At 42.6% G+C, this 11,887-nt stretch overlaps 1 protein-coding gene across 5 annotated transcripts in view; it reads left to right on the top strand.

Annotated features, from left to right (window-relative positions):
• Window positions 1–11,887, top strand: part of FKBP15 (FKBP prolyl isomerase family member 15) — a 30,467-nt gene that overhangs the window by 16,249 nt on the left and 2,331 nt on the right. For 4 of the 5 annotated variants that reach the window (XM_042480233.1, XM_042480232.1, XM_042480235.1 and 1 more), the window contains 13 exons: window positions 375–482; window positions 1,376–1,470; window positions 1,987–2,089; window positions 3,239–3,271; window positions 4,570–4,741; window positions 5,054–5,190; window positions 5,434–5,589; window positions 6,348–6,500; window positions 6,895–6,987; window positions 7,660–7,770; window positions 8,661–8,768; window positions 9,684–10,315; window positions 11,260–11,353. In XM_042480233.1, coding sequence (XP_042336167.1) covers window positions 375–482; window positions 1,376–1,470; window positions 1,987–2,089; window positions 3,239–3,271; window positions 4,570–4,741; window positions 5,054–5,190; window positions 5,434–5,589; window positions 6,348–6,500; window positions 6,895–6,987; window positions 7,660–7,770; window positions 8,661–8,768; window positions 9,684–10,315; window positions 11,260–11,353 — 1,995 coding nt within the window. The remainder of the gene's footprint in view (window positions 1–374; window positions 483–1,375; window positions 1,471–1,986; window positions 2,090–3,238; window positions 3,272–4,569; window positions 4,742–5,053; window positions 5,191–5,433; window positions 5,590–6,347; window positions 6,501–6,894; window positions 6,988–7,659; window positions 7,771–8,660; window positions 8,769–9,683; window positions 10,316–11,259; window positions 11,354–11,887) is intronic. The other variant, XM_042480234.1, reaches the window with a different exon arrangement.

The following is an 11,887-nucleotide window of genomic DNA, read 5'->3' as shown; positions in this document are numbered from 1 at the left end:
TATTGAGTACATATTAGTGCAACAGTGAGGAGGATACCACCTTTCACCTGTTGCTAAACTACCTCACCCTTGGCTACACTGCTTAGGAAGTGATGGAAGCTAACATCCAATATATGGCTGGCCACAGCTTCTTCAGCAGTTCCCTGATGTTATGCCTGGCTGTGCCAACCCTTGTTTCCTGCCTCTGTCATAAAAGTCAGCCTAGTTTTACAGTGAATAACTGTAGCCCTCACATGTTTTAACTTATAGCTCCCATCAGCCATTGTAAATATTGTGAATGGTCAAAGTTTTGGGGAGTTGCAGTCTCAAAATCTCTGGAGGGATTCATGATTCCCTCCCATGTCCTTCAGTTTTGTGCCTCTTTTCCCTTTCAGGTGGAGGAACTGCAAAAGCAACATTCAGGCCACAGCCTGTTGCCAGGCATTTCGTCTGTTACTATGGAAACTGCCATGATCATGAACAACATCCAGCGCATCATCCAGGTAAGATGAGTTTGTGCTTGAGGTTATTCTGGTTAGGTTCTTGAGCAGAAAGAAGAGAAGAGCCTTTCCCATTACTTTCTCCAAGGGAAGGCTGCATCTGAAAGTAGGTACCAATGTCTGCAATTTTGGCAAAGCACTTCCTGCTGTTGATTCCCATTCACTCTTGAATGGCAACTTTAGAAGCTTTTAAAAAATGGGATTTGGGGGATGAACAGGTTAGTAAGGGCATACACATCTAGAAAGAAGCAAAATGCAATATCTGGTTTAAAACACCCTTTTAATTATTTCCGGCAAGATCTGGATGAAAAGTGGAAGCATTCAGAAAAAGGCATTTCTATATTGTTAAGTACACATTATGACTTGGACCTCAATTTTCTTCATGATAATGGGTTTGCAGTCTTCTGAGAAAGCATTTGTCAACCTTTCTACACTGGAGGAACCTGTGAAAATAATTTTCAGGTCTCAGGGAATTCCTACATAAAAATTATATTTACAGGTCAAAAAATGTTAATTTTTTTCCAATCACAATCTCGTGGCACCCTGGTTAAGAAACCCAAGGCCCAAGTAAAATGTTCACTCTCCTTCTCCAGTCCCACTTTTATGCTAGTTAGATTGAAGCATGCAGATTGGTACACTTGATCTGAGTGCACATACATGTTCAGATAATGTCCCAGAATGCTTTTACAGTGCTAATGTTCAAGTAGAGGTCCTAGATAGAAAGGCTGGTACAGAAAGCATTTCTGAAGGGAGCTAATGAAACATCACTGCTCACAGGGAATTGATAATGGGCATGGAAGAGGATCCACAGTTGTTTGGGTGAGGCCATACCTAGGCATAGTTGGACTCGCTTCCCATCACTTCATCATTTGTTATATGTCATGTTGATGTTTCAGGAGAATGAAAGACTCAAACAAGAAGTCTTTGAGAAAAGCAGCCGCATTGAGGAACAAAATGAGAAGATTAGTGAGTTGATTGCCCGCAATCAAAAGTGAGTGCTCTTCTGCTTAGTTCTGCTCCTTTTGAGTTGTATTTGTGGCTGAAGATTTCTTAGCCTCTGTGAACGCAGCCTGCTTGGGCTTAATGCCAGCATTATCCTGTCTTGTTAAAGAGATTTGCATTAAGGCTCACTTTACTTTTCTCAGCTTCTTAGAGGTACTTGTTCATCCAGTTCTGTTCAGGTACCCAAGCGTCCTGAGCCAGCCTTCACCAACTTGGTGCTGTTCAGATGTGTTGGACTAGATGCTAGATGGGGATAATGAGAGTTGTACAATGCCATATCTGGCAGAATTGAAGCTGGGGAAGATTGATGTGTGGTCAATATGCTGCTTTCTGTTTAATGCTATTGGTGCAATTGAAGTTTATGTATGTTCCCCACACTGTATCATGATTAAAACTCAATACAGCCAGAGTTCAGATGAGCATATCTTCATGGGCCCAGTTTGGCCCTTAGACCAATTAGGTTACCATATAAATCTGCTTCCTGCACCTTTCTTCCCATTTCCAGGTATGTGGAGCAGAGCAACCTGTTGATGGAGCAAAGAAACAACTCACTGCAGTTGAACACCGAACATACGCAGGCGAGGGTCTTGCATGCTGAGCAAGAGAAGGTAAGCCCAATAGGAATTAAATCCAGACAGTGAGCAAAGCTGCAGAGATGGTGAGAGCAGCCTGACAATCTTGTTCTTGTTATTTAAAACCAGAGGTGGAAAAAAAATTACTTTGAGGGATTACAACTCCTGGTATCCCTCACCTAGCATGAGCACCCATGAAAATGGTTGTTAAATGCTGTCAAGTTGACTCTATGAATGAGAGACCTCCAAGTCACTGTATCATCAACGTCCAAGCTTAAGTTTTGTGGACTTGGGGCCTTGGCTTCCTTGATTGGGTCTGTCCATTTGTAACACATTCTTCCTCTTTTCCTACTGCTTTCTACCGCCAGTGAAAATACAGAAGAGTATTTTCTGGGATTTTGGCAATTGTAGTCCTAGAATTGTTTTTAGTTTGGGTCTTACAGTTATTGTAAAATAGGAGATGGCTTTGTCTGTGTCCAAAAAAAGGGGGATGAAGGAATGAAATATATCATCACCCTTTCTTTTGTTGTGGCTTTATAACTTCTCCCTTTTGTTTTGTTTACAAGTTACAGAAGTAATGTTTGTAAATCAATAGGCATATAGAACAGTGCAAGAATCTTCCTAAGCTTCAGATAAATATGTAGGAAGCACATTAGAGCAAATCTAAGAATATTGTCCAGAGCTTCTTGGCCACCTCAGCTGAATGACAGCTAAATTAAGTCTTCCACAACTTGGCACCTTCCAGATGCTTTGGAGTACATCTCCTTTTGGCCCCAGCCAGATGCAGTCCAGCACATCTGGAGGGTACTAGGCTTCAGAAAGCTGATTAAATCTCACTGAGTGATCCTACATGCACATCCCTTGTTGCTGGAACGAATGATCTTAGATTCCGAATCTTGCTAGGCTTTAGCAAGGGACCGTTGGCCTTCTACATATTTTGAATTCTCAGTCCATAACTATTGGTCATCCTATCTTGGGCTTCTCTGAATTGAATCTGAAACACGTGGAGAGCCCTGCAATCTTAGCCTTGTGCTAGGTTTTCCATGCATGTGCTGAACTCCTGAACCACAGAATAACTTGAAGGTTCCTGGATGCAGAAAGCTATCTTTCTTTCCCTCTCTCTCCTTCTTGCTTTTGCTGATGGTGGTGTTAATTTTCCTTCCCTGTTGCTACTTTTCTCCCTAGCACATGCTGCCACCGGATCAGAGGTGGGACCAGGTGAGACACTGCCCGTGTATTTCTAAACAAGCTGACATTCTTTCCCTTTCACCTTCTTTCTGGATTATTCCTTTCAGGCACAAGCTGATCAAAGCCCATCTGAACTCTGCAGGCCTCATGTCACTAGATCTCGCTAGCATTATATGCTAGAGGCAGTCATGTGGATTTTCTTAGATTGGGGCTGGGAACCTATGGCCTTCCTAATAGGTTGGACTTTAACTCCTATCATCCCTTACCATTGACCTTGGTATCTGGTGAAGTCCAAAACATCTAGAGGGCCAGAAATTCCCCATCCCTTCTCCAAATTCATGGAGGCTTACTGTAGGGTTCTTTTTTTATTGTGCGTATTATGTATGTGCCCCCAGCTCACCTGTTGACATATGGCAAGCTCATGAATTTCATAGGGTTTTCTTAGGCAAGGAATACAAAGGTTTTGCCAGTTCCTTCCTCTGAATCCTGCAGCATCTGGTATTTGTTGGCAGTCTCCCATCCAAGTACTAACTACAGATGACCCTGCTTATCCTTCAAGATCAGAGGGGATCTGGTGCTTTTAGGGTATTTATGCATCCTGTGTTTTATTATATTTTGTAAATACATGTTTTTAAAGGATGCTTTGCTAATTCTGTATATTGTATAAATACCTCATTACCTCAATAGTCAATTGCCACTTTGGACTCATCCAGTTTGACCAAAGGGGTGGCATTTAGCTGCATAAATGTTTCCATTATGGAAAACAGGGACTCAGATCATTCATCCATTGAGCTCTGTATTTTTTACATTGACTGTCAGCAGCCACTCTCCAGGGTTTCAGGTTGGAGGTTTTCTGTGCCCTACCTGGAGTCAAGGGGGGTTGAACCTTCGATAATCTATGTATAAAACATACATATTTTGCCAATGAGATACAGTCTTTCTCGGTGAACAATCTATTCACTAGAATAGAGTGATAGGGATTAGGCCATGCTCATGGGGAATGTTGTGTGCCCTCACTCACTTCAGCAGCAAAGCTGTTTCCGCAGTTGTCCTTCCCAAGTCTTGCATGCAAAACTGGTGACTAGAGTTGAGTGTGATGTTTATTGGGGGGGAGAGCACAATTCAGTATTTCACTCACAAGGAAACAAAAGTATACTGGAAAAATGCACCAATCAGTTAACAATAAAACAGTCATGCAGGGTGCTTCATGTGCATCTCAGTCACAACATTTGCATGGGTACATGTTCCAGGCATGCCATGTACACTTTTGAAAAAATCACTTGGAATTTCTTCCTCTTCTGCCCTCAATCTCTCCTTTCTTTTTCCAGGTCAAGGTTGCTGAGGAGCTGGCTTCTGCTACTGCACAAATTTCCCAGCTTCAGCTGGAGCTGACTGATCACCAGAAGAAGGAGATGGGCTTGCGTTCTCAGCTGAACACAGCTTTGAAGGAGGCAGAGAAACATGGGGCACAGATCAACCAGCTGCAGGCACAGTTGGCTGGTAAGAAAGGATGGGGAAAAGAGGCTAAAATAGAAGGGAAAGGTTATCTAAGCATAATCAAAATAGATACATTGTAGTACATATTCCCATCATTCCAACTATTGACCGCAAGTTATAGTTCAGCACCTTTTGAAGCAGGAACCCTGCTTCGTAGCCAAGTGTATTTGGGCACAAAAATATCTTGATGTGATTTCTTTAAATAAATAAAGAATAATTTCTAGTTCCTAAAGATACTCAGATTCTATAGCATTATATAGCATTATAGCAGCAATTATGTCACTTGGTGCCATCTCTGCCCTTTGGCCTTTGCAGAGCTCCAGGAATCGTCAGAAGACACCAAGAGCAAATTCCAAGCAGAGAAACAAAGCCGCAAGCAGCTGGATGGGAAGTTATCAGTCTTGGAGGAAGAATTGGCTGACCTCCGTGTGGAGAAGGAGAATTTGGAGAAGGTGGCAACTATCATTTTCAAAAACATTTTAAAGTTTTTCCCTTGCCATTTTTTTCCTTCCAAACTGATACATATAAGATAGGGATGAAGGAAGGAAAAGAAAGGGGTAAATCTGGGATTGTTGCAGGGTGGTGTATTCCTAACTTGCATCCTCTCTGCACTCCTTGTTTCAATGTTTTCTAAACCTTGTGTTATCTGACATCTCGACTTTGCTGTCTGCTACTTTCCCCCATTTCTGCTTTAGAATCTCTCTGAGAGGAAGAAAAAATCTCTTGTAGACAGGCAACAGGCTGAAGAGGAGATGGATGAGATTCGCAAATCTTACCAGGAGGAGCTGGACAAACTTCGGCAGCTTCTGAAAAAGGCCCGGACCTCAACCGACCAAGCAGCTTCAGAGCAGGTGAGAAAAGGAATCCCTGCCCCCAATTCTACTGTGAATTAAGCTGACCAGAGAAATTGAGACCTGTCTTTTTCCTTGAAAATTTCAAAGCAAAAAAAATTGCATGGTGCTTGAGCCTGGATACCCAGATTTTAGTGGTGGCCAGGAGTGCATTTGCACAGTTTAAGACTAGTATGCCAACTGCACCCATTCCATGAAAAGCTAGATCTGGGTATGGTAACACATGGCATGACTACAACCCATTCTACTATAGCACTCTACATGGCGCTGCTTCATTTGGAAACAGTTCAGAAACTTCAGAGAGTACAAAATGCTGCAGCCTGATTGCTGACTGGGGCCTGTTACAGGAAGCATATAACCCCCTGGGGGCTATGCTGTACTGGTTACCAACTCATATACGGCGTAGATCCAGACCCACCACCATCACAGGAAGACACAGAAGAGGGCCTTCTCAGTGGCTGCTTCCATCCTTTGGAATTCCCTTCTATGGAGGTCTAGGTTAATCCTCACCCTGCTCTCCTTTTGCTGGGAGGCAGAGACTTTTTCATTCAAGCTGGTTTTTAATGTGCAGTTACTTTCAGAGAAGCTTCTTATGTGGGTGGGATGTTTTATTTTTATTTTTTGTATGCCTTTTAATTATTTTTTTACTGTTTTAATGAGATGATTTTGAATTGTTTTTAAGATTTTATTGTTAGGTTTTAGTTCATTCATAAAAATCAGCAGGTGTCTCCCTTTTGTGTCTTCTGTTGGGATGGAAGATGGCCCTGATGCAGTCAGAGCTGGAGTCCCAGTGGGAAGCCAAATGTGAGCGCCTGCTTAGTTCTGCCAAAGAGCAACATGCCCATCAGTATCAAGAAGTGTGTGAGCAGAGGGACGCTCAGCAGCAGATGATCTCCCAACTGGAAGAGAAGGTAAATGGTCCCTTCCCTTCTCTCTTTTCTCATTTATTTCTCCATCTGGAAAGTACTGACCAATTTAGAGGCTCCCTATTTTCTAAATTTCTTTATAAACAACCTACATTTAATAGGCAATCTACAGGGATTATAAAAAAAATAAAGCTACAAAGAAAGGACAAATAGAACACAATTATAAAATCAGAAATCGCTTTGCAAAAGGGAGAACAAAGGGAGAAAAAACTCTGTAGCAAGAACTTAACTTTATGAATGTGTTTGATATAAATGTATACATATCTTCTAAGCCGTGTTTTTGTGTTTGTGAACTGGCTATCTGAAATCTGCAAAAAACAAAAACATAAATGTGTATGGTTGTGTTACAAAATGTAGTCTGTGTCTGGTTTTCTTCTAGATTTCCCAGCTCAAAGCAACCAGGAGCTTGGAGGATGAGAAGTTATCAGAATTGCAAGAGCAAGTGGAACAACTAGAGCCTGTAAAAGCCAAGGTCAGTGGGGTTTCCTCTCTCATTTCCCATGAAACAAGTCTTGCCAGCAGGCCTTTCTCCATTTTTCTTCTGTAACCTGGGATAGCATCACAGCTAAGAGACTTGAGTTACAAATCAGGACCTCACTTTGCTATAAAATTAGCAGGGGATGATTCACCAGTCTCCCCTTTTGCAACCCACTCAACTGTCTTCCAACTCCTTGAAACAGAACGTTTGAAACAATATGGCGTATAAAACTTTTTTTAAAAAAGCATTAGAAGTTCAGTTAAAACACTACTTGAAAATTAAAAGTATTAAAATACTTGAACATTAGATCCTAACAACAGCACACCCAATTACACATTACTCAAATCAGTGAACACAGTTTAAGGCCATTTGAAACCATGCCTGTGTGCAGATTTGGAGGAACTCAATTTCACACAAAATGCTTTAAGAAAAAGCCATGTTTTTGCTTGGCATGGGAAGAGTGTTACACAGATCGGGAGACATAGCTGGAAAGGGCTTCTCCTGCATGGTATTTTCCCCACAAGTGGACAGAAATCTGGTGGCTGTAAGAGTTTTATTTTAAATTTTGAACAAAATCATAGATTTTAAGCCACAAGTACATCATGTGGAGACTTTCTCATCCTGACTACCCCCCTTTTTCCCCTGCAACCACTTCTTCCAACCTAGTGCTTGACCCTGCAGTCCCAAATAGCTGCTCTGAAGGCCCACTATGAAGAGCAGATCCAGGCGCTTGAGAAGGATACAGGCCGCCAGTCATCTGGGGGTTCAGCTGAAGAGGTGCGTCCCTGTTAAATCTTCTTTTATCCAATGTTTCCTAGATTGGAAGTGGGGAAATTTCCTGACACTTTGTCTTGAATTTGAGGGGATCTGTTGCACTGCAGCTATAGTAATCCTTCATCATGGCAAAGCTGGCTAAGGTTTATGGGAGCTGTAATCCAATACCATTTGAACATCTTCACATTCCCTATCTCTGCTATATAGCTAATGTGAGTAGCAATGCTAACCTATACGTGACCTCCCGCACTAGTGGTAGCTGCTCTCTTGTCTCTCTTGTGGCCCAGTAACACTATGGCAGCAGTACATAAACCTGGGAGAGGCAGCATTAATAACATAATCACAACTTCTTTCTGTTTGGACAAATAGTCTTGCAACATTACCTAGCTCTTTTGGCATGGAAAACACCCTCTGCAGTAGCTACTATAATTGCTATGGCAATGATGCTGTTTTATGGCTTCTGCACTCTCTTTCCAAAGATTAGTCTGGCTTTCCCCAATTTTGTGCCTTTCAGATGTTAGAGTACAATGCTCATTGGCCCTAGTGAGGATGACCAGTAGCTGGGGATGCTTGAAACTGCAATCCAAAACATCCCAGCTTGGGGAAGGGCTGCTGGATTTACCAGCTTAGCAGCACTGCTGTTCACAGTCTCTTTCAGTCATTTTTGAAACAACCATGTTACATATTTTGCTATTCCTGAAGAAGGGTCCCTCTTTTTGCATCAGTGGGACATCATTTGCTCCCAGCCTGCTACTCCACTTCCATCTCCTCCTTCTCTTTCTCCACAAACACCAGCATATAAATCTGCTTAGTCTAGAGAATCACCCTAGAAGCCCACTGTGGTGACAGCATTAGTTCTAGGCTTTCTTATCTCTTGGCATGTCTCTCTTCAGGTGAAGAAGATCATGAATGGGGTGTTTCAGTCTCTGCGAGGTCAGTTTGAGTTGGAGGAGTCCTATACTGGCAGAGTGGTCCTTGGCATCGTCATGAACACCATTAAGGTACAGCCCTGGCAGGGAGATGCTGCCATCTTCGTAGATCTGTGCATGTTAAGCAGATTTACTTATTTTCTCTTACATTATACAATTTGTTCTCCTATTGACAGTCATGGGAGAGAGAAAGAGCTAAGCATGGGAAATAATGTATTCTTCTAAACCATAAAGCCTGAGAGTAGGTTTGGAGTTATTCAATAATAAGTGGAGAAGCTTGTATATCTTGCCACATTATGCTGCACTTGAGTAAAATGGAAGAATAGCCTCTCAGCTCTAATCTGGTTTGGACTTTGAAAAAAGGACTTGGTAACTTCAAAAGGGAATAGAGGAGCAGGGAGCAGAGAATTCTCTGCAGCTGCTTGTGTGCCAGTCCCATAGTAACTATACTCAGCCCCAAGAAGGGTTAGATCAACTAGAAACATTTTCAGACCAATCTTTTGGCTCCCTGAGATTCTTTCTATGTGTTGCCTTCAGGTTGCTCAACTTGCTTGTTTTTCAGTCACAGCAACTAGAAAAACTAGACAGCTGACATTGTCAGGTTGCCCATCCCAGACATAACATGAAATATTACAGGAAAAGAATTAACTTGCATAGATTTGCTTAACTTTGATCCTAAAATAATCTGAGGGGAAAGGAGATGTATTTTGTGGCAAATAATTCCATACTAACACCCCCAGCAGTCAGTGTGGTGTAGTAGTTTTAGTGATGTATTAAGATCCTGGGAGACCAAGGCTAGAATCCTTGCTCAGCCCTGAAAACCCACCATGGCAAATTGCTCATTCTCAGCAAAAGAGGAAGGCCATAGCAAACCTCTGATTCAAACTTGCCAAGAAAACTCTAGGGATAGGATTGCTATAAATTAAGAGCTGAGTTGAAAGCACATAACAACAACAACACCCTTTCACCCTTTCTCCCCTTTTGTAGTCAATAACTTTGCAACTACTGGAGAGAGACAAGGAAAAGAGTGTCAGCAGTGATGAAGAGGGAGGGTCAAATGCTGCAGCAAGGCAACAAGCAACCCCAGCAAGCCCTGACAAGGAACACCCAAATGATTCCCCTCATGTTCCACCAGCAGTGGCATCGCCTGTGCCTTCTATGTGCCTCGAGAAGGAGTCAGGTGATAGTCCTCTTCCAGACAGTGGCCAGACCAGACTGGCATCTTCAGCCTTGGAAAGCCATGATGAGCAGCCTCCATTAGCTTTGGATCAAACCATAAAGCCTCATCTAGGGCTGGAGATCAGTAAAGAGAAAAAGGAGCAGCAGGAGGAGGAGGAGGAGGAAGCAAAAAACAAAGAGACTATTGCCTCTGAACAAGGGAGGGCAAGCACTCAGGCTGAAACAAAAACAGTAGATACTGCCACTCCTCTTCTGGAGTCTCCAAAGGCTGAAGCTGAGGAGATAGCACCTACAATAGACCAGGACAAAGGAGAAGAGAGTTGTCCAGATATTCCAAGCCAAAATTTCCCTACCTCTGCCCCTCCTACTACAACCAGCAAACCTGACTCAACTGTTGTGCAACAAACGTCAGCGTCCAGCCCAGCTCGAATGGATTCCAGGTGAGTGCCATCAGGAATACTATACCTTCAGTTCAGAGTTGAGTAGCTGTTGGGGTTGGGGATCACATTGGACCCCCTGTATGTCCTTGAAGGCTGCACTTCCTATGTGTCACACCATCTCCTCAATTTTGTGGAGGTTTTGTTTTTAACCATCTTGTGGGGCCTGTTGGCTGCTTTGTCACATTTTTAGTTCTCCTCATCCTTTTTTTTTTTAAACCTTTTTAGAAACCAGGAGGTGTTTGGTCTTCTTGCTCCGGTTAAGGAGAGGTTATATAGGAAGGCCTCTTAAAGAGCCAAAAAAGTGGGTAGGTGGGCTTGGGAGTACAATGGGCCATTTGAAGGAGAATATTTTTCAGTCCTCAGATTGTTTTGAGGGAGGGGAGACATGCGGGGGCAGGGGGAACTTGGGCTTCAAAAATTCAGAATTCTCTGAAGACGCCAGCCATAGATGCTGGTGAAATGTCTTCTAGAACACGGCCACATAGCCCAAAAAACCCACATAAGACTATGGATGCCAGCCATGAAAGCCTTCGACTTCAAATCGGATGTAAAATTGCTCAAAAATTAGTGTACAGTATAGTATTGTTTGCAGGCTCAGTATATGTACTTCCCTCTGTAGTGGTTTGAGTGTTAGACTAGGATTTGGGGTTCAAAATCCACTGGGTGATCTTGGGCAAGTCACGCTGTCTCAGCCCTAGAGGAAGGCAATGACAAATATCATCTGAATAACCCTACGAAGAAACCCCTCAGAAAGGGTTGCCATAAGTTGGAGATGACTTGAAGGTGCTAACAACAACAACAATCACATTCAAGGGTTGGAACATGGAATTCTAACTTTTAAAACAAAATCACAAGTATCACAAGGGGCCATCCTGGCCTTATAGCATTATTTGAAGTGTGTAAAGTGCATTTATTCTTAGCCTTTCATTTTCATTTTTTCCCAGCCTCCTTGATGATGAGGATAGTTTGTTTAAAGCTGCAACTTATAAGCCGTCTGCATTAGGAGGACCCCTAGAAGAGGAGGAAGAAGAAGAATTGGTGAGAAGCATGTGTGTGTATGTTAAGTCTGGGCTGAGCTTTTGTACTTTCTAGAATCAGGTATCTGTGAGCATTAAAGAAAGCAGGCAAAAAGGGCTCAGCCAACTTGAAGAATTTGCTTTGGGTGGACGAGGCAGTTCTTATCTGGGTCTTTCCTGAAATATAGGCTTTGTCAACGGATGTGGAATTGATTCTCCTAGCCACACCAGGAAAGATTAGCAGGCCATACTGTTGTATCAAGGGTCCAGCTTTACTGAAAGAAAGAAATGCATTTCTGTCTCCCACCATGGCAGACCAGAATCTGAACAAAATGGGGGTCCCAGAGCCATGCATTTGTGCACTCTAATACAGTTTGTTAAGGTTGCCAAGTCACTACTACAAAATGCACGTGTTGGGAAAATTCCATAAAGCTAACAAATTTGGTAGACATTTTGACTATAGGCTAGACATCAGTTTGTCATGTATAGTCTTCTTTAAGGTTAAACAACCTTTTCTCAGTTCTTTCTAAGTAACCCGTTCCTGGAATGAGATATA

Source organism: Sceloporus undulatus, chromosome 7, assembly GCF_019175285.1.
Source record: "Sceloporus undulatus isolate JIND9_A2432 ecotype Alabama chromosome 7, SceUnd_v1.1, whole genome shotgun sequence".
Lineage (NCBI taxonomy): Eukaryota > Metazoa > Chordata > Lepidosauria > Squamata > Phrynosomatidae > Sceloporus > Sceloporus undulatus.
Note: the sequence above shows the minus strand (reverse complement) of the source record. Positions and strands in the feature narration are given on the sequence as shown.